This window comes from Nicotiana tabacum, chromosome 18 (assembly GCF_000715075.1).
Source record: "Nicotiana tabacum cultivar K326 chromosome 18, ASM71507v2, whole genome shotgun sequence".
Classification (NCBI taxonomy): domain Eukaryota; kingdom Viridiplantae; phylum Streptophyta; class Magnoliopsida; order Solanales; family Solanaceae; genus Nicotiana; species Nicotiana tabacum.
The window spans coordinates 720,248-745,750 of record NC_134097.1 but is presented as its reverse complement, the minus strand read 5'-3'; the positions used below and the strand labels follow the sequence as shown (position 1 = coordinate 745,750).

Below are 25,503 nucleotides of genomic sequence, written 5' to 3'. Positions count from 1 at the left end.
GGATAAACATTACCCCCGGTAGAAGATTATCTATATCTGGTAAAGTAGCAGCTTACAACAGTTTGCAGAAGTAGCTTACACAGTAGTTTGCTTTCTTCTATAAATAGAGGAAATTTCAGTTCATTATGTACATAAGTTTGAAGTTTGAATAATATATCAGTTTCTCTCTATACTTGTCTTTACTTTATAGTCTTTATTATATAACAAATTAATATTATTTGTATATTTATAGTTAAAATTTTATTTTCTATATTATATGTATATAGAGAGAGAGTAAGAGAATTGACGAAATACTATTCCGTATATATAGAGCCGCACCTGGACCTATGATAATGCTTTTCAAAAATTTAGGGCTTCGTTAGTCAATCGTTTTAGAGAAAATGACCCTTTATAGCCCCTCAAAATTTTAATAGCCCATATTTTTCTTCATTGACATGAAATGTCCCTCCGTCCCAAACATATTACATCTAATAACCCGAAATATCTATTTTATATATTTTTGGTATAGTGACAATCTATTTTGTATATTTTTTATATAGTGATAGTCTATTTTGTAAATATTTTGTATAGTACAGTCTATTGTATATAAATTGCATAGTGACAACCTATTTTATATATTTTTTATATAGTGAGAGTCTATTTTGTATAGTGACAGTCTATTGTATATAAATTATATAGTGTCAGTCTATTTAGTATATTTTTTGTACAGTGACAGTTTATTTTGTATAGTGACAGTCTATTTTATATAAATTGTATAGTGACACTCTATTTTGTATACTGTTTGTATAGTGACAATCTATTTTTGTATATATTTTGTATAGGAGAATTTGGTTAGGTAAGATGAATTTTTTTATAAAATAAGAATGGAAGTGACAGAATAAAAAAAAGTTTTGGCCTGAAAGGAGTGCTGAGAGTTTGTATTGTTGATTTTTACTACAATTTCTTTTTCTCTTTGGTGAATGATTTATTTTCCAAAAGAAGATACGAGAGCGAAGATTGGTAGAGCTGTAATAATGCAAGAAAATTTTGGACTTTGGCGACTAGGGGAGGACAGGGTGGCACGAGAAATTTTATCATGTGTGAGATATGATACGTAATACTTGTGTGAGAATAATTTATTTTGTGTGAGAAAAAAAGAAGTTTGGTGGCGAAGTTGACGGAGTAGTGACAAATTTTTGTAATGGAAGATGAAATGGTTTGAACTTTGAAGTACAAGGAAGAAAGAAGGTTTTTAAATTTTTTTCAAAGAGAAGTTTATTTTTTTTAAAACGAAGGTAGGAGATTGCAAAAAGTTAATAAAGTGACATCGTAGGACTCACTTTTTTATTTGTCAAAATTTAAGAGGAGTCTATACATAGACCCAACATAAAAATTTTCGTACAGCATAAATAAGCTGGTTAACATATTTTATTTATTTTTGACTACAAGTTATAATATGAAATTGTAGGCTAGACGGCTGTCTGTGAGTGAGTAACTTTGTCAAAAGCTCTATCTTTTTAATAAATAAAGCTAACATATGACCCTACAATTTTTTTCTGACAAAAAGTCATTGATCCTGATAATATATATATTTATATTAATTTATCATTTAATCGTAATAGACTATTATAATTTGATGTAAATGCATATACTTTCAATTAGTGGTGTCACTTTCCAGTCTTGACTTTTCCCTCCATCTTTATTTATAGAAAGCAGGGGCGGATGTAATATATACTCTGCGGGTTCAACTGAATCCATAACTTTCGACGCGGAGTAAAAATTTATATGTAAAAAATCATTAAAATTATAAAAATAGTAGAGATGAACCCATAACTTTAAAAATATAATAGGTTTAATGCTAAAATTTTTAAAAGTTGAACCCATAGAGTTTAAATCTTGGATCCCGCTCTTATTAGAAAGTACAAATAGGCAAATTGCAACAAAATGAAGGAAATACTAATATAGTACATACTTACATAGGCACATGACTTGAATACACTAAAGTTGAACCTCATGAAGATGATTTGGAAAGAGTGATTTTCATCAGTTGAATAATAAACAATAATATATGGGCTGTCATTTAGCTTTTTTATGGCATCATTTCCTATCCACTTACCTATAACTATCTGTCTCCAGCAATACACATCTTGTTTCTAGCTTTCTTTTTATTTTACTTTGAACTTTCCTCTTCACTTCCTTTAGCCTAACCCCACACGCTCTACTTCTTTGTTGGTGAGGTGGGTTGGATTTTTTAATTTTTTTTTTTTTTTGGGGGGGGGGGGGGGGTATAAACCCCTTATAAAAACCTACCTAGTTATCCATTCTAACTCATCCAAACAAACTTGAAAATTCTTGAAATATTAGGAATTAAAGATGTCTTCTTTTTCTTCTAAATTAGTACTAGCTCTTATTGTTAGTGCTTTCGCTATTGCAATTGCGGGTACTATTGACGAAAATTTTGAAATTACATGGGGTGAAGGCAGAGCAAAGATGCTAAATAATGGAGAGCTTCTAACTCTATCACTTGACAAAATCTCAGGCTCAGGATTTCAATCCAAGAATGAATATCTCTTTGGTAAAATAGACATGCAACTCAAACTTGTCCCTGGAAATTCTGCTGGCACTGTCACTGCTTACTATGTAAGTGTTTTTCCTTCTTTTTTTGTCTAAATCATTTTTTAGCTAGCTAGATTATATGCTTATTAAGTTGAAATGAAATTGATTTTTTGAATATATTGCAGTTGTCATCACAAGGACCAACACATGATGAAATAGATTTTGAATTCTTGGGAAATCTAAGTGGTGATCCTTATACACTTCACACTAATGTATTTAGCCAAGGCAAAGGCAACAGAGAGCAACAATTCCATCTTTGGTTTGACCCTACTGCTGATTTCCACACTTATTCCATCCTCTGGAATCCACAACGCATCATGTAAGTTAAAGAACTTGACCTTTTTTCTTCTTTTTTTCAAAATCTTTGACTTTTAGGGTCAATGTTGACTTGGGATTTTCTTGTTATTTTGATTGAACAGATTTTATGTAGATGGAACACCAATTAGAGAATACAAGAATGCAGAATCAATTGGAGTATCATATCCAAAGAAGCAACCAATGAGAATATACTCAAGTCTATGGAATGCAGATGATTGGGCTACAAGAGGAGGACTTATTAAAACTGATTGGAGTAAAGCACCCTTTAGTGCTTCCTACAGAAACTTCAAATCTGCAACTTCAACCTCTGCAGCCACTAGCAATTCATGGTTGAATGAAGAGTTGGATAATACAAGTCAAGAAAGGCTGAAATGGGTGCAGAAAAATTATATGGTTTACAATTACTGCAATGATTCCAAGAGATTTCCACAGGGATTTCCTGCAGATTGTGCTATGTAACAGCTGAGATCTTGAAAAAGTATTATAGGATATATTCTTTATTTATTTATTAGCTCTATAAACTATTGTAATGATTCTTTTATTATATTGTTTTTTACCATGTAGAATAAAAAAAAAAAATTTCCTCCTTGTCATTCTCATTTTTCATGCCTCATTTCCTTCTAAGTTTAAATTTTATACATTGATAACTAACATGTTAAATTATAGGTTAAGAATTATCAATGCTTATTAAATAAATTCTTTTGCAATTATCGTTTAAGTGACTTGATGTGTAAGTCATTCTTAATTTTGTGCATACAAGTTCGGGTAGAGACTAAACAAAACCGCAAGCTAAGATTTAAATATATATGGATTATGAGCTTACCACGGAACCATAACTCGTCTTAATTACTGAATTCATAATTAAGTATTTATACATATTTAATGAATGTTCTATTACAAATACAAAATCTAATAAAAATTTACTAGGTCCGGTCAATCCCGTAACTAATACTCTAGCTTCAGGTAGAGGCGTGAGGACCTGGTAAAAAAACTAAACACAGTAACTTTTTTCCAACTCATCTCAATTGTTCCTAAAGAGGAACTTCAAAACAAAAGCATGGAGGTCGATATTCGTGAGCTCTTCTTTGAAAAAGCTTACTCGAATCTTAAGCATGCACATAACTATACTAATTTATTATAATTATGATCAAGTGATTTAAGAGAATATATATTATTTAACAATAATTGAATAATAAACATTTTGTAAGAAAAAAATACTATATATTTATATTCATAAAAATAGCACGGGTTGGCCAATTTTGCTCAAACACAAAAAGTTTCAGCATAATATGCCGGATTATGGAGCTCATGCGTATAAACTTACAGCTTATTATGTTGGAACTCCAGCACACGAAAAGTTCCACCATAATATGTTGGATTATGGAGCTCCTCTATATAAACTTCCAAACATATTATGTTGGAACTCCAACCCATTATGCTGGAATCTCACATGTAAAAATTCGAACTCCAGCATATTACGCAGAAATTTTTTCGGATTTTTAAAGATGTTTTTGTTCAAATTTTATCCTTACATGAAAAAGTGACTAATTTTGATTACTTTTGAAAATGTGGCCATTTTTCAATTAACAATTATAAATCTGGTGTGATTTTTTTCCCCTTTATATTCTTGATGCATGGATCCAATGTAGTAGAAATGACATCAGGTAGCCACTTTAAAGGCCTATTATTTAATAATTAGCTAATGCGTCCTGAATTTTAATTTTTAGTTTAAATTTTCAGGATAAAAATGTTCTGAATTGTCTTGAAGTTAAACTTTTTAGTTTAAAAATTCTGGACAAAATAAATACTGATTAATTTCTAAATAGCATCCCTAAAAATGACTATATCTGCAATTGCCCCTCCAATGTAGGTAAGTATTTCCATTCCCTTGACGATGATTAATTGGAGATGAGCTGGCACAAAATATATGGATGCTTATATAATGTTTGATATTTTTGGATTCAGGTTTATCTATTAGTTTGGAAGTATATAAAGCCTGGTTAAATTGAATATTGGAGTATTTGTTTTAAGACATTTTTGCTAAAAGAAATTGGGAAATACGGAAAAGGACGATTTGTTTCAAATCGATCAAAATCCTTAAAATATGTAACTCGTTTGCAAATAAACCCTTCATTAAAAAATTTAAAACTTAAGCCCCTCACATAATGAACATTCTACAAGGGAACTTTTCCTTTTTAAATTTATCATTTTGCATCAGTTTTTGTAGTTATATTTGTGTAATATGCCCATAATGTAAGGAGTTAAGTGTTTGATTTGTAAATATAAGGGGTAATTACTCCTATATTCCAAAGATATTTTGATTAATTTTCTAACATTAAATTAAACGGATTTTAGATTGGCTACCAAATTCCATCTAATCAGCAACAAAATTTATCGGAAATACATGAGGAAGTAGTAGTTATCTTGTTGAAGTAAAATACTCACTGGCCACTCCTTTTCTAATAGAAATACATAAAAACCCCATTTTTTATAATTATAAAACTCTAATCTTAGACTTTTAATTGACATTTTTCATCTAATCTAAGGTTTAGGGTTTTCATAATTTCTTTGAGAGTCCCTTATACGATGGAAAACCATCACTCGTCATCTCGTCCTACAAACAATGCTAATATTTCTAAAGGAAATTTAACTGATCAAAGACCTATAAATGAGCTTCCAGTTACTGCAGTTCTTAGCAACAATAACAACAATGGTGAAATTACTTCTGCTGAAGAAATTGAAGCTTATATCAATAGTTTCCCTCCCGGTTATCGTTTTAAACCTACGGATTCTGAGCTCGTTACGTATTATCTGAAGAGGAAGTTGGATAAGTTGCCTTTGTATCCAAACAGGATTTATGAAATCAATATTTATAAGTACAGCCCTGAGTTGATTGCTGGTATGTATGTAAATAATTTTTAATAACATGTTGGAACATTTGGTTTAATATTTTGGTTTAAGATGACTAGGGTTTAAGGGTTTAAGATTTTTATGTGTTTTTTCTTCTTGTATATAGGTATACAGTGTGTTTTATTGTCATGTGATTGTTTAATTATATTCAATATCTTGTTTTAGGGTTTTGTGAATTGGTGTAAGTTGATTTAGGGTTTAGGGTTCTAACATTGGTATAGGCTTTCAAGTGATCGAGTTTTGTTCTACATAATATCTCAGGTTAATAAAATCCTCTCTAAGTGATGGTTTAACCCTAAAATTGCTTTCCTTTTGTATAGCTGTCCGTATTAATTAATACCTTTACCTATTTTAGATCATTTTGACTGTGATGGTTATATCGTTACCTATATATAGTTATATATATATCTTAGGTGATGTGATAGTATAAAATTCTTTTACATTGATAGTATATACTAAAAGTTAAGCTCACATCTAAAACTAAGAAAATTGAATGTTACATTACTTGTTGACATGTTAATCTACATTCTAACTAGAGGTGTAACGTTCTACAAGAAGTGTAAATGTTTAATGTTCTATTATATTGTCAATAGACATTTTTCTTTTGCATACCTCTACACTTGACCTTGCCCTCAAAAATTACAAAACTGTTACAGTTGGCTTTTCAGATCACTTAAGAAATAACTATAAATAACCGTCCTAAAAAATGAGATTAGTAACCTCGAAAATAAATCTATGATCCATTACAATAGTTTAAACTATATTGATAGCGTAACTAGTGTATATAAGTTAAATCCGTTTCAATCTTTTTTGCAGCACATGTTAAGCCCACTACTGAAGAAAAAGAATGGTATGTCTTAACACCAAGAGATCGTAAGTACAAAAATGGGAACCGACCAAACAGAGCTGCTGGTGATGGATATTGGAAAGCTACTGGAGCTGATAAAGAAATCAAGGATAATAAAAACGTTATTATTGGATTAAAAAAGTCTTTAGTTTACTACATTGGAAAGCCTCCAAAAGGAGACAAGACTAATTGGATTATGCACGAGTATAGAGTCCCTGACGCTCCAAATTTAGTTGAAAGAGACATTAATGACTGGAAGGTAACTAACTATTCTTACTTTCTATATTTGTCCTAATCTAATTATTTGGTTTATCAAAAGTGTCATCTAAGTGGAGCCTTGAAGCAATGGAAAAGTTGTCTCCGTGTAACCTGTAGGTCACGGGTTCGAACCGTAGAAGCAGCCACTAATACTTGCATTAGGGTAGGTTGTCTACCCCACGCCCTTTGGGGTGCGGCCCTTCCACGGATACCAGGCTACCAAAGAATGGTGTTCTTCCCATGCTTTGGTTTTAATACTTGTATAAAGAGTTATTTAAGTTATATACACTGAAACATGCATCAACTCAATTTAACCAGTTATAACAGGTTATTATTCATTTTTTTTAAAGTTATCATATCATGCCGGAAACGAAGAGGTATTAGTTTCCATAGGTCAATCAGATGACTACAATGTCAGCGCAGAAAACTTAAAACTCTACCTTTATTATTCCATTTTTTCTTTTTGATTTTGTTTGCATAATAATTCTTGATTTCTTTTTTTCCTTATGTATTATTTTGTATTCTAATTAACATTGTTATGTCATTGCTTTCCTCTTCTTCTTTTTTTCTTCAAATTTTGTAGTTGGATGAATGGGTAATGTGCAGGATCTACAAGAAATCAGATAGGGATAACCCCATGTTCACTCAAAGAAAGAGAATTAGGGATGCATATGAAACTAAGACAGGAAGAGGAAATAGTAATGATTCTGATCAAGACTTTAATAATGATGTGCAAGTTGGTGAGTCCTCCGATGGAAATTTAAGCAATGATTTTGCTAATATAACTTTCGAAGCAGCAAGTCAAGACTCTACCAGACACGACTCCATAAACTGTATCCAGGACACATTACATTCCAACAACCGCGTACCAATATTTCACCCACAAGTTCCCACTAGATTTGGTAACTTCCCTAAAAGTTGTGTGCCTGAATTTTGTGACATGCCATGGTCAACAACAACTAGTGCATATGACTACCAACGTTGTGTACCAGGATTCAATGAAGGTTTTGTGACATATGATAAATTTCACTACCCCCCTTCACCTATGAAGATTGAACCAATCTCTTCTATGATGGCTATTAGCAATTTAATGGAACAAGATATGAAAAGCAATGGATTTGGTGATATTCCTTGCTTTAGTTCATGTATTGGTGGCTATATGGGGCAAGATTATGAGTATATGGGACTTGAAAAATTGGGCAGTGGTGAGTACATTGACCACTATCTTGTGAATTGTGAGATGGAAAATTCTACTATGTACTTACCAGAATATAACATGAAGAATTTGGTGAATGGTGAGAGTAGTCAATCAAAGACAAGCAGTATTTCTGGAAAGTAGGGCTACTAACATGTGGTCTTTTTACTTAAAAGTACCACGATTAGATTTTAATGGATTTTACTAGTAGACTTATATAATATTCGTATATATTAGTTAGATCTAGATTTTAGCAATTATATTAGTTCGTTTAGTTGGTAGTTAATATAAATTTTTAAGGATGCTTTTCGTTTTACCCTCTGACTCTTGATATTCTGTATATTCTATCCTAGTGCTGCCTCTTTGGAAATTCACCTCTCCAGAATTGCTTTGGAAATCATCTCCAAATTTGATAAGGTATCTATATATTATCTATTCATATTACTGTGATGATTTATTTCTTTGTTTACGTTTATGTACTTTTCACTATGTATATATAGTCATAGAACGTTTAGCTGTATAAAACTAATATCTGTTTGTTTATAGATTTGTTTCTTGCACGAGCCTATATTTGTTTCTAATTGGTAAAATATAGGCCAGTTTCTCCTTTGTCTTTCCGTATCTTATTTGCCCTTTCTACCTTATTGAGGTAGAGGTAAAATCTGCGCACATTACCCTCCCCAGACTCTACTTATAATATTATACTGGGTATGTTGTTGTTGTTGGTAAAATATAGGCTAGTGTATATCTTTATTTTTAGATAAGTAGTGCAAACTTGGCTGATGCACTGGAGGGCCAAACTAATTTTGGAGATTTTAATTGATTAATACTTTAATAGTACTAATTTGTTTGAAGATATTCGATCATATTCATTTTAAAAAGATATGAGTTCATCTCAAAACATTTTGTGGTAACAGAAAATAGAATGAACATCCACAAGCTGTCTCAATTGATTATCTTGTTTAACTTTTATCACAAAAACGAATAGAAGAGTTTGGTTCGAATTGGACTAAAAGGTTAAAAACTTATCAGACTTTCAAACAAAGGGCGCTTTTGCCCAAATGGCCTTTTCTTGGTCTCTATTTAAATTATGTCCATTCTTAGCTTAATGGATTACATTTATCTGAAAAAGAAAAAGAAATCATGAAACTACTTTTAAAGGCGGATAGAATTTAAAGATTGGCCTCAGAAAAGGTTACTCGGTGCAAACAATTCCCAAACAAAGATTTATATAACTTGCAACACCAGTTTCCATTTTCAGTTTCTAATTTGGACGTTTTAAACTTTAAATTCAAATTGACTTTTGATGAATGAAATAAGCAATTACATGGCCAACAACGTCTTAAATTGATGCAGTTATAAGAAAAATTAAATTATGGTGGATGTCTACTCTTTATTCATGATCTTTTCAAATGCTTAATGACCTATTCAATGACATATTTTTATGCTTAATGACATATTCAATGACATATTTTTCTTCACTTTTCATGCATATATAAAGGCCTTGTAATAGATAGGAAAATACACACAATTGAAGAAGAAATAAGAATCTCTCCTCTCTTTCTCTCTGTATCTCTTAGCTTGTTTTTCTTTATTCTATATTGTTACTTTGAACTATATTTTATAATACGTTATCAGCACGAAGTCTCTAACCTCAAGGTTGAATTCCACTTCTGGTAAGGTATATCTCGATGATCTATTGTCAAAATTATCCAGATATTATTCAAAAAGGTATGTAGTGTTACAGACACATCTTTCTGCTACAACAACAAGTCCGAGCTTTAAACCAGATAAGTTTGTACCACTATTTAGAATAAGCAATTGTCTGGTTATTAGAAAATTAGTATTTATGTGGCTGCTAAGGATGTCACCTTGTTAAATTTTCACGAACTAAATAATAGGTGGCATGCGGTATACTAAATAATAAAATTATACTTTATTATGTATGCTTATGATTTTACCTTATAATACGATTTTAGTATGCCTAGTAATGATTATACCTTAGTTTATTGTCAAATATAATAATAATAATAATAATAATAATAATAATAATAATAATAATAATAATATTCGTAACTATTTTATTTTGATAAGATAAAATATTAGTACAAGAAGTATGTATTACACCAAATTTTTCATTGATGATAGTTCTTATCAAATTAACATGTTGAATCATTTCTATATAGAAAAGATATAGTAGTAGATAGTAGACAGAGATTTGTCCACTATTTTTTTGATTCCCTGATTGGCTTATAGGTTCTGCTATATCTTTTTGTTTTTCTAGAGAGCATAATACTTAGTTTCCACAAAAGTGCATGGTAACTAGTAGTACTATTATTCTGTTTGATACATAATTTTTTCTTAATGTTCTAGTCATATCACTTTCATCTTGAAGTAAGCTTATTGCATCAAAGACCACATGTGAATTTTCAATATTATTTTATATTTTCATATATCTGTTTGACACTAATTACTTCACTGATTTGAGTAAACGAAAGTCTATTGTTGAGAATTATATCCAAATGACATTATGAATAGTTTAACCCAAGAGGTAAGCATTTCATTCATATTTGAAATTATTTTTGTCCTTTGCTATTAATGATATCAACTTCAGTGAGTTCAAGTCGCAATGCATCATGAGGGTAAGACATCAAGATCAAGTCCTGATGTTCCATGATGATAAGAGTTGGGTTTGAGTCCCAATTCATTATGGCCTAACATACCTTTATATTTGTAAGACATTGGGTTTGAGTATACCATATTGATGATATAATGATAACTAAAGAAAAATAATATATTTGTCATGAAAATGCATGAATATTGTCCCACTTGATTTGCTCCATTCTTGAAGTGAATATGGTAGCGACGCATAATAAGTCTAAATGAAGACAAGTGGTTGAACAATGAACGTGGACGTTCCAAATATCAAAATAATAATAATCATCACTATGATTATAAAAGGAGAACAATAAGGGTTCTCAAAATAGTCCTTCAAAATGTGAAGGCGATGTTTACCATCAAATTGGTATGAAAAATAATAAAGCACACCGCTGACTATGATTCATTCCTTGAAGAGAATGTGACTTGTGATAAGCATTGAGAATGCAGACACATTCTTAAAGGTGAATGTGGCAATATGTGATAAAAGTAATGAATAAAGACATGCAATGCATGATTAGATGAATACCACACAACTCACCTCTAAGGGAGGTTTGAGTGAAATAACGAGAATAAATATTATTGTGTGGTTACATGAATATGTCATTGGTCGCGTACATGTGATACGCCATTTTGTTTTTGTTCTGCCTTATAAAAGGTTATTAAAGGCAAATATTAAAGCAAGAAATAATTTTGCTTATGATGATTTTGACCATGATAATTTATTATGATATAATTTTCTCCGTGAAGGAGATATTTACCATATGAATCGAGTGACAAAAGATCTTGTAGTACAAAAGTTGTTAAGAGATCCAGAAAAATTAATTTGTTACTACCTGGATGAATTAAATTATTCACGACATTGATATTGTAAAGTCTCAAAAGAAACTTTTTGAGTTTCAAATGTATAAATCAAAGTGGTTGGCATATTGAGACTATAAATGAAAGGAATATTGAATATCTTCATATTTCTATAATCATAACGGGTAAATATGAAAGGTTACCTGATTTTCTTTCTATTTGTACTACACAAATACAAGCATGATGATGGAATCATATGTCACAAGTAAACTAGAGTTTTACGGAAACAAATATTAATTGGCATAACCAGTTGACCATCCTGGTTCAATTATGATGCGAAAAATTAATTGAGAATTACATTGGCATATATTGAAGAAATAGAAGATTCTTCAAGAATTCTCTTGTGCTGCTTATTCTCATGATATACCAGTTAAGGTTGGGATTGAATCTCTTGATTTCTGAAATAAATAAAAGGTGATAAATATATGGGCCCAGTCACCTGCCATGTGGACCGTTTACTATTATATGATTTTAATAGATGTATCTATTATATGGTCACATGTGCATTTGTTATCAACTTGTAGTTTGGCTTTTGCAAGATTGATTGCTCAAATTATTAGAGCACAGTTCCAGAATATAAATTATGATGATTTATCATGATAATATTGGTTTAAATCCAAGTTTGTTTAGCAGAAAATGTATGCCTCCAATTATATCTAAACCATTGGTTATGAAAACAAAACTGCCAAAATAAAATTTGATATGTGATATATTATTTAATATACAACAGCACTTGCACGCATCTAGCCAAGTTATGATAAGTTCTCCTTATCACAATCGGTTCAAGGTCAGGAACCAAATAATTTTCATCTAGAAATATGAATGTGCTATATAATTTAATTATTCCACCACAATGCACAAAGATGGATGCCCAAATAAGGCTAGGGATATGTGTTGGTGATCCCAATAATAGGGGGAGAAAATGGACAGCTGAAAAAGTAATACATGTAATGAATTATTATGAGTACATCTAGATCCTCGTACGAGAAAATGTGAACTTGAAGTTCAAGTGATCATTCATTTGTAAAATATTGCCAGGCGTATTTGCTGACCCAAAGCTAAATGTCATATTCAATTGCTAATACTCCAAATAAAATAAAGTTCATAATGAATAGAGTCTATGGCATGCATGAAGCATAATAGACCAATCGGTTCCAAAGATAAAATTCCTTGAAGAAGGAGAGGAGCAAATGTTCAAGATGGTCATAATAAGGAAACAAGTGCTTTAGAAGAGCACCACGACATAACACTTTATAAAACCTCATGGGAGAGGCTCAGGTACCTGAAAATAATAAGATAAAGAGATCTCAATAAGTTATGTCTTTATTGGGTAATAGTAAAACCGATATAAAATGATCGTCGACGATATTGTTAATATAATGTAGCGCTCAATATTATTAATATTGACGAGGATCTTGAGCTCAAATCTGTCATGAAATTTAGACAGATAAATGATTGGCCAAATGAAAACTACGCAATGAAAATTGATTTCACCTGAAAAATATGAAGTTAAAACGGAAAGTCCCAGCACCTGAAAGTATAAAGGCAGTGCAGGTATAAATGTGTTTTTGTGCGAAAAAAAAAGGTCAAGTCGATAGACATAAATACGACTTGTGTCACACGAAGATTTATAAATATCCTGGCATTAATTATATAGAGATATGTTCTCGTGTGGTGGATGTCGTCATTTCAGGTTTTAATCTGGCAATACAAGAAAAATGTGATATGTGTATAATGGAAATTATTGAAGGATTTAAATTGTTCGGAAGCATATTAAGGTTTTCAAGAAATTTATTAAATAAAGCTTCAAAAATCCTTATACAGATTGAAACAATCAGGGCGCATGTGGTATAATCACTTGAGTGAGTACCTGTTGAAAGAAGGGTACAAAAATAATTCAATTTGTCCTTGTGTCTTTATAAAAAGATCTGGATCTAAATTTGTTATAATCGCCATGTATATTGATGATTTAAATATCATTGAAACTCCTACGGAGCTTCCTAAAGCAATAGACTATTTAAAGAATGAATTTGAAATGAAAGATCTTGAAAAGATAAAATTTTGTCTTGGTCTATAAATTGAGTATATGAAAAATAGAATTTTTGTCCATCAATCAGCATATACTAAAACGATTTTAAAGCTATTCTATATGGATAAAGCACATTCATTGAATACCCCAATGGTTGTAATATCACTCGATATAAATAAAGATCCATTCCAACCTTATAAAAATAATAAAGAGCTTCTTGGTCCCGATGTACCATATCTTAGTGCAATTGGTGCACTAATGTATCTTTCTAACATTACAAGGTCTGACATAACTTTTTCAGTTAATGTCTTAACAAGATATAGCTCTACAACTACAAGGAAATATTTGAATGGAATCAAACACATATTGCGGTATTTAAAAGGGACTACCGATATGGAATTATTTTATGGAAATGATTGCAGTCCCGATCTTGTTGGTTATGCCGATGCTGGGTATTTATCTGACCCACACAAGGCTCGATCTCAAACTGCTATATGTTTACATATGGAGGCACTGCTATATCTTGGAGATCGACTTACCAATCAATCATGGCTACTTCATCTAATCATGTTGAGATAATTGCTATTCATGAAGCAAGTCGAGAATGTGTATGTTGAGGTCTTAATACACATTATTCGAGACAAATATGATTTGAAGTGTGACAAACTACCCACAATTTTGTATGAAAACAATGCAGCATGCATAGCCCAATTGAAGGGAGGATTCATAAAAGGGGATAGGACAAAGCACATTTCACCAAATCTCTACCGACGTCAACCTTCAAGTGATAATATGGTTGATTTCTTCACCAAATCTCTACCGACGTCAACCTTCAAGAAATTAGTGTACAAGATTGGGATGCGAAGGCTCAAGGATATGAATTGATGCTCTCATCAGGGGGAGTTAATACGCGTTGTACTCTTTTTCCTTACAATATTTTGTTCCACTGAGTTTTCCTTGTAAGGTTTTTAACGAGGCAACCAAACGGCGTATTTCTAAACATGTGTACTCGTTTTCCTTCACTAGAATTTTTTCCTAATAAGGTTTTAACGAGGCACATTATCTATGGACATCGAAGGGGGAGTGTTATAAGAAAAATTAAATTATGGTGAATGTCTACTCTTCCTACATGATCTTCTCAAATGCTTAATGACCTATTCAATGACATATTTCTATGCTTAATGACATATTCAATAACATATATTTCTTTACTTTTCATGCCTATATAAAGGCCTTATAATAGATAGAAAAATACACACAATTGAAGAAGAAATAAGAATCTTTCCTTTTTTTTCTCTCTCTATATTTCTTAGTTTGTTTTTCTTTGTTCTATATTGTTACTTTGAGCTATATTTTATAACATATGCAAAATTCTATACATTTTGGAACTTATTTGTAGCTATCAAAATAGACTCTCCAACTTCAAATATCATCTTTTTCAACGTGTGTGTATGAGAGAGAGAGAGAACTTTTTTAAGTCAAATACGATTATAAAATGATATTCAGCCTGTTAAAGTGATAAAAGAAAGAGGTTGAGCTCTCACACTCACCGACAATAACAAAACAAGAAAATAAAAAAAAATAAAAAAGTGATGCAGTGCAATTAATTATTGTAAATATCACAACTAGCATGTCTATTCCATATTGTAGAGAAAAGAATAATAAAGAAATGAGACCAAATTATTAAAGCACAAGAGAAGATGCTATTCCCTTTATTCCAATTTAAACCTTTTAACTTTTTCAGATTTAAACCTAATAATTTTAACCATGCATTTGGACATAAAAGATTTTAATTTCTCTAAATAAAATTTATATATTTGAAAATTACGTAAAAAGTTCTATATGTGACAATAATTAATAATTCAAAATATTTAAAAATATATATATAAAAAATTAAAATCAAAATATAATATATTTGACTCTTGAAATCCGAACAATTTCACATAAATTGGGACACACTTTATTTTACGTCTAAATACGAAGATTTGACCACAAAATTAGGTGATGATGATTGGAGCCAGCAAGAAAAAAGGAACGAACGTAGTTGGTAGCCAATATGAAGCCACTACGATGAAAAAAATTACTAATTAATCAATGAACACCGAAGTTCCATTTGTATACAATAATTATGAGTAATACAAAAAGAATGCAATATGAGGTTTCAAAGAATCATATTATCAAATTATTTCAATGGCAAGGTTTTCGTCTTCTTCATCTAGGTCCAGGTCTTCTCTTCCATACATTGTATTGCTCTTCGTTGCTGCCCTTTTTGTCTTTAAGGTAAGAATTTTAATAAATATTCTTAATTATTTCTCTAATTATCTTCTTAAAGATTGTATAATCATCCTTCATTTGCATCTTTAGCTCACACTGACATGAAAATTAAATTGATATGATAATTCTGATTTTGTTTTTGTACGATTGTGTAAAGTGCATATTTTCTCATTGTGTTTTTCTTATAATCGTTTCAATTTATGGAATGTCCAAACTATGTTTTCTTTTCGATTATAAAACACACACATCTCATTTCCTCTTCTTCTTTTTTATCCTTGAAAATAAAGATCCCAATAGATGAAGATTATGCTTAAAACTAGGGATATGATTTCACTGTCTCCTATCTCTATCTGCATAGTCATGTTCGTATGAAGTTGGGATTTTGAGTTTATGAATTTTGAATTATTGAAACGGATCATTGAATGTCAGATCAATTATTATATACTAAGTGAATTTGTTAACACAAATTAAGATCTTGGTCGAATTGTAGCTCCGCCATGGGTCTTGTCATTTTTTTCTTCTCAAGAGTTAAAAATTAATTTGTGGAATTAATTACATGAGCAGATAGATGTTATCATATCTCAGACATTTAGTTCAGCCCGTCGCAACCTGGAGAACACTCCTAACCGTATCTTAGTGAAGTCTAAATCCCAAGAAACTGATGACAGGTATACAAATTCTTTCCTTCTTCCTATTTTTATTTTTATTTTCTTTCAATATTTTTTCTTGGTGAGTAAATTTTTTATTTTACAAACCAAATATAACATTACAGCACTTGTTTTACAAGGAACTTGGACATCATGCCCCAAGTCTTATACTCATCAGACTCTATCATTGAGTACAAGAATGAAAACAACTAAGGCTATCCTCAATCTCTAGGGTACCACTTCATAGCTTGCAACTTTCTAGTTAGCTTCTTATACTGATTTCCTCGACTATGGACTTCCTGTGCTATCAATCGTAAGATGATCTCCTTTGTCCTGGACTTGCCTTGAAATATCCTCAAGTTCCATCCATATATGGTAGACACACGCTGCCATGCATAGTCTATACATATTAGCCATTGCTGACTGTCCATTTGCATGAACCTCTGCCCATTAAACTTCTTCAGACCATCCTTGAGCTCTCTTTTTGATTCCCTGCTATTTCAATAATCTCTTCCACATTTGCGATGTCATTTCACATTTAAAGAATAGATGCTCAGCTGTTTCTGGTTCTCTAGCACACAGTGGGCATGTCAAGTCTTCAATCTGACTCTATTTAGCTATTCTATCTCTTGTTTGCAATCTCCCTTGTAAGTTTAAATACAGTATAAACACCCATCTAGGAGCCTCGTAGTTGTTACATATCAGTCTTCCCCAAGAGCATTTAGGGAACTCACCTCGAAGCTTCATGTACATTCTTTGAATAGAAAAGGTCCTTATCAGTATGAATTCCTTCTCTTGTAGTCCCACTTCTTCTAGGTATTTTGCTGCTTTTAAGATCTTCTGTACAATTCAAGATGCTTGCTTAGGTTGACTCATACACCGTGTGGTTCTTCTCCCATAGTAGCAATGTATCCACTTCACCCATAGCCTTTTCTTTTTGGTACAAACATTCCACAGTAGTTTGCATATAGCAGCCTTGTTCCAAGCTTGAATATCTATGATATTTAGTCCCCCTACAACTTTTGGAATACAGAATTTATCCCACGCAATTAGTGCCCTTTTTGAATTATCTACTCCTCTTGTCCATAAGAATCTTTTGCATACACTTTCGACCAATTGAATCAGATTCTTTAGTAGGGTAAATATTTGAGACCAGAATGTTTGGATGGAGAAGAGAACACTCTTGATTAGCTGAAGCCTCCCTGCATAAGACAGTAGCTTTGATGTCCAGCTTGTGACCCTGCCTATTATCTTATCAATTAGGGGCTTACATTGAGCCAAGGACAGTCTTTTTGTGCTAAGAGGTACCCCTAAGTATCTTATAGGAAGTTCTCCTTTTAAGAAATCAAGGTGGTCAAGTATGTCAAGCTGTAATTGCTGATTAACTCCACCAAAGTAAATACTGCTTTTCTCCACATTTGCCTCCAGGCCTGACACTATTCAGAACATCTGAAAACAAACATACAAAGCTTTCACAGAAGCCATATCACCTTTACAAAACAGCAGAAGGTCATCTGCAAAACCAAGTTGTACTATATTCAACTTTGCACACTTCGGATGCAATTTAAACTCCTTATTCTCCTTCAACCCCTTTAGAACTCTTGTGAAATATTCCATGGCTAGTACAAATAGGAAAGGGGACATAGGGTCCCCCTGTCTGAGTCCTTTCTTTGATGGGAATGGCTTCATACGATTCCCATTAATGATAATGGAATAGGAGACTGTAGTGACACACTTCATGACCCATTGAATGAAGATCTCTGGGAAATTCAGTTGAATTAGAATCTGTTCTAGAAAGCACCACTCCACAGAATTATATGCCTTCCTCATATCAATCTTCATACAGCATCTTGGAGAGATAGACTTCCTGTTATACCCTTTAACTAGTTCATGACTTCGTATAATATTATCTGATATTACCCTTCCAGGAACAAATGCAGACTGACTATCATCTACCAGATAATCCATTACCTCTTGTAGTCTGCTAGTAATGAGTTTGGAAATGATCTTATATATGGTGGTGCAACAGGATATTGGTCTGAACTCAGCTATTCTGGATGGATTATGCACTTTTGGTATCAAAGTCACTGTGGTGCAATTAATTGGCTTGTAAACCTTAGTTGTTCTGAAAAACTCTTGTACTACCTCAACTACTTCATCTCCTATGATTTCCCATATCTTCTTAAAAAATACAGCATTATATCCATCACACCCTGGGGCTTTAGAATCTTCTATACTTTGTAGAGCCTGGTAGATCTGTTCCTTAGTCATAGGAGCTATTAGCTTCAATTGCTGATCTCTTATCAACACATTCCCTCTCTTCATTACTTCAAGTTCAATAGCTGGAATTTTCACTGCTGTTGATCCTAGAAGCTGTTTGTAGAATTGAATAATTTTCTGTTGCACCTCCTCTTGATTTTGGGTATGCATCCCTGTCTGAGTGAGCAGCCTAGTGATTTTCTTTTGGGCATTTCTATTCTTGATACTAGCATGGAAGAAAGCAGAGTTTGAGTCACCCAGCTTTAGCCACTGAATTCTAGACTTCTGATTGAGAATACTTTCCTCTATCATAATCCACTTCTCCAGCTTCTCTTTCAGATCTTTTTCACTGTTCTTCAATCCCTCTGAGTGATTAGGTATTCTCATTTCCAATTGTACTTGTTGTAGTTTCTCTCGAATAGCTTGGATCTTTTCAGGAATTCTACTATACTCCTCAACATTTAACTGCTTCAATCCTTTTTTCAGCCTCTTTAACTTCATCCAAATTTTTTGCATAGCATGCCTCAGCATGCTAACTTCCCAGGTATCTTTGACTAGCCTTTGAAACTCCTTATACTCAGCTAGGTTATTGAAGAACTTGAATGGTTTAGGCATAGGTTGGTGATCATGTTCAAAGTAAACACAAATAGGGGTATCATCAGAGAAGAGAGGATCCTGCAGTACCACCTCTAACTGTGTCATATTCATCATCCATCTAGTATTAACTAAAGCTCTGTCTATTCTGCTATATACATGATTGTTTGTCCACATAAATTCTCTGCCAACTATTTTAAGTTCTGTCATTCTTGTGTTCTCTAGAAAATCAAAGAAGTCTCTAGTTTCTGCCTCCATAACAGGGTTACCATTATACCTATCTTCAAAACTTTGAATGGCATTATAGTCTCCCATAGCAATCCAAGGTCTATGTAGCTCATTATGCAGCTGTTCCAACTCTTCCCACATGGCATTTCTATATTCAATGGTATGCAAACCATATACTGCTGTCATCCAGAATTCTTTATGACTTTGGTGTATGATAATCTTCCCAGTGATTAACTGTTCTAAACAACTATGAATGGAAAAGTCCAGTACTCCAGGATCCCACAAGATCCATATTCTCCCTCTGTTACTAGCCACATAATTATCTGTCCACTTCCAATTCCTAGAGATATTTTGGATAGTTTTCTCTGCCTAGGTTGTTTCACCTTGTGCTCAATTATTGCTATCAACACTACTTTATTGTCTCTAAGATACTGCTTTATTTCTCTTTGTTTATAGACTTTATTCAAGCCTCTAACATTTCATGATACTATATTCATCTTGGTATAAAAGGATCATTTGTCTCCTACATCAATTCCCACCTATTTATGCTGCTAGGCCCCAAGCTTACTTGTGCAGTCACCTGAGAACTTGATGGATCAAGGGTATTGAAACCATTGGATATTCTCACCCCATGTTCTTTTCCATATTTCTTGAGCCCTTTGACACAGACTTGTTCTTAACAGTCTTCCAACCTTCATCATCTGCATTCATTGCTGGACTTTGTGAAGAGTTCTGTGGCTCCAATTTCCTCTGAGCTCTAGGCTCTCCCGTTCCCCTGTCACCTCCTGTTTGTTTAGGTCCTTTAATTATGACAGTTGCACTCTTACTCTGCACAGATTGTACGGAATTTGAACTTCCAGCTATTATCGGCGGGGTCTTAAGCCCTTTTGTTAGGGCTGGCCACTGTTCCATTGGTTTTTCCTCAGCTATAACTGTAATTGCCTTATCTAATTTCTCTACTGGCTTCGTGATTGAACCCTTCGATGGTAACTCCTTCAATTCCACACTGATTGCATGTCTCCGAGGTCGACCTCGTGGCATTTTCCGGTGAAGGTGGCGCACAATAGCACTAGCACTCTATCATACGCCGAGAGCGTATATTCTTCTGAGATCTTACAATACTTAATTGGACCTTATTTTCACATTCCCAATATTGACTAGTATGTGAACCTTTTTTTCTAAAAGCTTTGAAATAAATTGCAGCTGTAAAGTACTAATAGTAAACACTAGAAAAAGGTTATGCATTAATTTTTGCATTACACAAAATAATATGTGAGAACTGCTCTGCCATGAGTTAGACATCAAAAAATTAGAACAAACCAAAGGATTTAACTTATATACACTGATAATGTATTTTAACGTTATAAGTTTATCTTAATATGATGTAGCAGTTTTATTTTTCAGGTTACTAACCTCATAATCTATGGAAAATTATTTATAATTATCTTTTAAATGATACGATAATTATTTGTTTCTCTTGTTTTCTGCATATTCTTTTAGGTGACGTGACAGTCTTTTGTTTCTCTTGGCCCGTTTACTTTGGCAAGCAACTAAATTAATTTTGGTGAATTATGTATATATGCAGTATACCTGTAGTATTAGTAAATGGTACATTTCACCGGCATTTTATATTATCATGGGGAGACGATAGAGGAAAGATACATGAAAATGGAGAACTTTTAACACTCTCCTTAGATAAGCAATCTGGATCAGGATTTCAGTCCAAGAAAGAGTATCTCTTTGCCAAAATTGATATGCAAATTAAGCTCGTCCCTGGAAATTCAGCTGGCACTGTTACTACTTTTTACGTAAGTGCTCTCTAATATCACGTTTTTACTGTGATTATCTTTCACTTCCTTTGTTCTCTAGGGTTCAACATTTTTTTACTGAAGCATTCGTATCACTAACGAGGGGCGGATCCACCTTGCAACTTACGGGTTCACATGAACCAGTAGCTTTTGTCCAAACAATGTAAATGTGTTCGAAAAATTCACTAAATATGTATAAATGTTTGAATGTGAACCTAGTTACTATTGAAGATTTACTCGAGATCGTTGCAGGAACCCATAAACATTAAATCTTAGATCCGCCTCTGTGCGTATCTCACTATCCTCCCCAAACCTCACTTATAAAATTACACTAAATTTGTTGTTGTTGTTGCTCTCTCTAATATAACGTTTAATTGGTTGAAAATAAATTCAAAAGAAAATTGACAAAAATATTTTATGAATAATGTCACCTTAATATTTTTTTTGTCTTTGCTGCAGCTGTCATCACAAGGCAACAAGCATGATGAAATAGATTTTGAATTCTTGGGAAATTCCACAGGAAATCCTTATACTCTTCATACTAATATTTTCAGTCTAGGCCAAGGCAATAGAGAACAACAATTTTTCTTGTGGTTCGATCCTACTGCAGATTACCATACCTATTCAATCCTTTGGAATCCAAAATGTATTATGTAAGTTATTATCAGTAACTTTTTTGCTTCTGATTTCTTTTATAGCCTGTTTGGTCAATTTTTTTTTTCTTTTGCGCTCAAAAATGTTTTTTTTAAAGTTAAGGTATTTGGCTAAATTTTTGGTAGGGAAAAAAGGTGTTTTTGAGTAGAAGCAGAAAATGTTTCTCAGAAGCAGAAAAAATAGCTTCTTCCCAAAAGCACTTTTTTAAAAAGTACTTTTGAAAAAATTAACTTAATAACTCGTCTGGCCAAACTTATAAAATAAACTTATTTTGAAAAGTATTTTTGATGATAAGCAGTTTGTGTTTGGCTTATTAAGTTGAAAAACACTTCTGAACAACAGTTAGTGTTTGACCAAACTTTTAAAAAGTGTTTCTAAGTGTATCTTTTTCAAAAATGATTTTCAGAAAAGTGTGCTTCTCCAGAACTACTTCTGTTTCAATTCAAAAATACTTTTTTTTTCTATAAAAACTTGGCCAAACACTTCAACTTTGAAAAAAATATCTTTTTTTAAGAAAAAAAGTGATTTTGGTCTTGGAAAAGCTTGGCCAAACAGGCTATTAGAAACACTTTTTAAGAACTTGGTCAAATACTAATTGTAATTCAAAAGTATTTTTCAAATTAATTAGTCAAACACAAACTATTTCTCACTAAAAGTACTTTTCAAAATAAATTGATTTTAAAAGTTTGGCTAAACAGACTATTAAATATGTTGAGTACTTTGCTTTAGAAATTTTGATCTTGACCCCCTTTTTTGAGTACTTTGGTAATTACATTGCAATTAGTAACTTAATTTCCAAGATTCTTTAATGGGATCTTTCCTCATTTATTCTACTTTTTTTTTTCCAATGTAGATTCTATGTTGATGGTACACCAATTAGGGAGTTCAAAAATGCAGAAAAAATTGGTGTTCCATTTCTAAAATACCAACCAATGAGACTATACTCAAGTCTATGGAATGCAGATGATTGGGCTACACAAGGTGGTCGTGTTAAAACTAACTGGAAATTAGCACCTTTTATTGCTTCTTACAAAAATTTTACTTATGAAGCCTGCATTTATTCAAGATTAACTAGTTCGTCTTCGTGCAATATCAACTCTCCTCCTTTTGGTAACAACGCGTGGCTAACACACGAATTGGATCGAAGAAGTCGAGCAAAAATGAAAATTTTGCAGAAAAAACATATGATTTATGATTATTGTAAGGATAAATGGAGGTTTCCTAAAGGACCTGCTCCTGAATGCAAGCTTCAATAACAATATAGGAAAATTATAACTTGTTTATTATGTATAAGATTTCACATATCTTGTATTTTGGGATTTTCTACTTGTTTTTTTTAAAGTTCTTTTTAAGTTATGATTTTGTAGTTTTCTATGATGAATCCTACAGGAGGCTGTTGTATATTGTCATTAATTAATTGAGACTTATATTTTAAATTTTATTAGTCAAGAGTCTGTCGTATAATAATCGACTTTTTTTTATTGCATTTGCTTTAATGGTTCTAAAATAGTTTGACTCAAGAAATAGATTAAATCAAATTATGTATCCATTATGATCAGATTAGATTATGCATTAATCATACATATGTATCAACCTTCGAACCTAATTATAATTTTTTTTCCTTTTTTGTGATATATTTTTACCCCTTAATTCAAATTCGTGGGAGGAGGAGGAGGGAATATTTTGGTAAAAATAGCACGGGCTAGCCAATTTTCGGACCGGTAATTGAAAAATAGCCAGCGTTTGCAAAGTCATTAAAAAATATCCACTATTTTGCTGCAACACGAAAAGTTTCAGCATAATATACTGGAGATTGATGCACATGTGTATGAACTTCCAGCATATTATGCTGGAACTTCAGCACACGAAAAGTTCCAACATAATATACTAGAGATTGGAGCACCTCTAAGCACCTAATTTTTGACTATATTTGAATTTTTTTATCACCTTCTACTGTGTAAATATTTTTAGAAATTTAATATATATTTTTTAGCTTTGTTATATTTTTTTATATAGGGTAAAAATTAAAAATAATTTAAAAGGTCAATTATTACTAATAATATTATTTTTATTTTTATCTTTATTTTAAAATAAATTAAATTTAAAAACTGGAAAAAAAAATATTTTTTTAAAATTTTTGGATGGGAATAAAAAAATAGGAAAAGTATAAGTATGGAATTAAAAAGTAAAAGTAAAAGTAAAAGTAGGTGGAAATTATTTAATAAAAAAGTAAAAGAAAGTGGAAAATTAAAAAAAAATAAAAGTAAAAGAATGTGAAAATTTAAAAATAAAAAGTAAAGGTAGGTGAAATTTTTTTTAAAAAAAGTAAAAGAAAGTGGAAATTAAAAAAAAGAAAAATAAAAAAAGTGAGAATTTAAATATAATAAAAATAAAAAATGGAAAATTAAAAAATAAAAGTTGTTATAAAATAAAGACTGTTAAATAAAGATAAGTATAGAGAGAAACTGATATATTATTCAAACTTCAAACATATATTTATAATGAATTAAAATCTCCTCTATTTATAGAAGAAAGCAAGTTGTTGTGTAAGCTGCTTCTGCAAGTTGCTACTGTATCAGATATAGATAATCTTCTACCGGAGGTAATGTTTATCCGTAACGGAGTACCGATAGGATAAGCTCATTGTACCAGATATAGACAATCTTTTACCGGGGGTGATGTTTATCCATAACGGGGTACTGAAAGCATAAGCTCATTATACCATATATAGATAATCTTCTACCGGGGGTGATGTTTATCTATAATGGGGTACTGAAAGGATAAGCTCATTGTACCAGATATGAATAATCTTCTACCGGAGGTGATGTTTATCCATAACGGGGTACTGAAATGATAAGCTCATTGTACCAGATATGGATAATCTTCTACCGGGGGTGATATTTATCCATAATGGGGTACCGAAAGGATAAGCTTCTTCAGGAGACTTATTTCCAATAGAGTACTAAATAGATAAACATATTTACGGCGAAGTCTCATATAGATAAGCTTCTTCAGGAAACTTATTTACAACGTAGTACTAAATGAACATTCATAATATAATATATTTATAACACTCCCCCTTGGATGTTCATTAAAAGATAATGTGCCTCATTAAAACCTTACTAGAAAAAATCCAGTGGGAAAAATCCTAGTGAAGGAAAAAGAGTACACATATTTAATAATACGCATAACTAGTTGTCTCATTAAAAACCTTATAAGAAAAATTCCGTGGAAAGAACCTAAGTAAGGGAAAAAGATTATATCGCGTATTTTACTCCCCCTGATAAAAATCTTGTTTTAAATATTTGAGTTTTCGCATTCCAATCTTGTATACCATCTTCTCAAAAGTTGAAGTTGGCAAAGATTTA

General features: G+C 31.9%; 3 protein-coding genes across 3 annotated transcripts; all 3 read left to right on the top strand.

Moving 5' to 3' along the window:
* Positions 1 to 2,216: 2,216 nt before the first annotated feature.
* LOC107813934 (xyloglucan endotransglucosylase protein 1-like) lies at positions 2,217 to 3,512 on the top strand. The gene is made up of 3 exons (XM_016639259.2): positions 2,217 to 2,619; positions 2,721 to 2,914; positions 3,015 to 3,512. Exons 1-3 carry the CDS (start codon positions 2,353 to 2,355, stop codon positions 3,370 to 3,372), a joined length of 819 nt encoding a protein of 272 aa, XP_016494745.1. The 5' UTR covers positions 2,217 to 2,352; the 3' UTR covers positions 3,373 to 3,512.
* Positions 3,513 to 5,463: 1,951 nt separating this feature from the next.
* On the top strand, positions 5,464 to 8,333 carry LOC142173028 (uncharacterized). Its single transcript, XM_075237616.1, has 3 exons — positions 5,464 to 5,812; positions 6,640 to 6,929; positions 7,512 to 8,333. Exons 1-3 carry the CDS (start codon positions 5,500 to 5,502, stop codon positions 8,265 to 8,267), a joined length of 1,359 nt encoding a protein of 452 aa, XP_075093717.1. The 5' UTR covers positions 5,464 to 5,499; the 3' UTR covers positions 8,268 to 8,333.
* A 7,388-nt stretch (positions 8,334 to 15,721) lies between these two features.
* On the top strand, positions 15,722 to 23,576 carry LOC107813935 (xyloglucan endotransglucosylase protein 7-like). The gene is made up of 5 exons (XM_016639260.2): positions 15,722 to 15,951; positions 16,510 to 16,613; positions 21,259 to 21,481; positions 21,941 to 22,134; positions 22,989 to 23,576. The coding sequence occupies exons 1-5, from the start codon at positions 15,862 to 15,864 to the stop codon at positions 23,389 to 23,391; spliced, it is 1,014 nt and encodes a 337-aa protein (XP_016494746.1). The 5' UTR covers positions 15,722 to 15,861; the 3' UTR covers positions 23,392 to 23,576.
* The last annotated feature ends 1,927 nt before the right edge of the window (positions 23,577 to 25,503 follow it).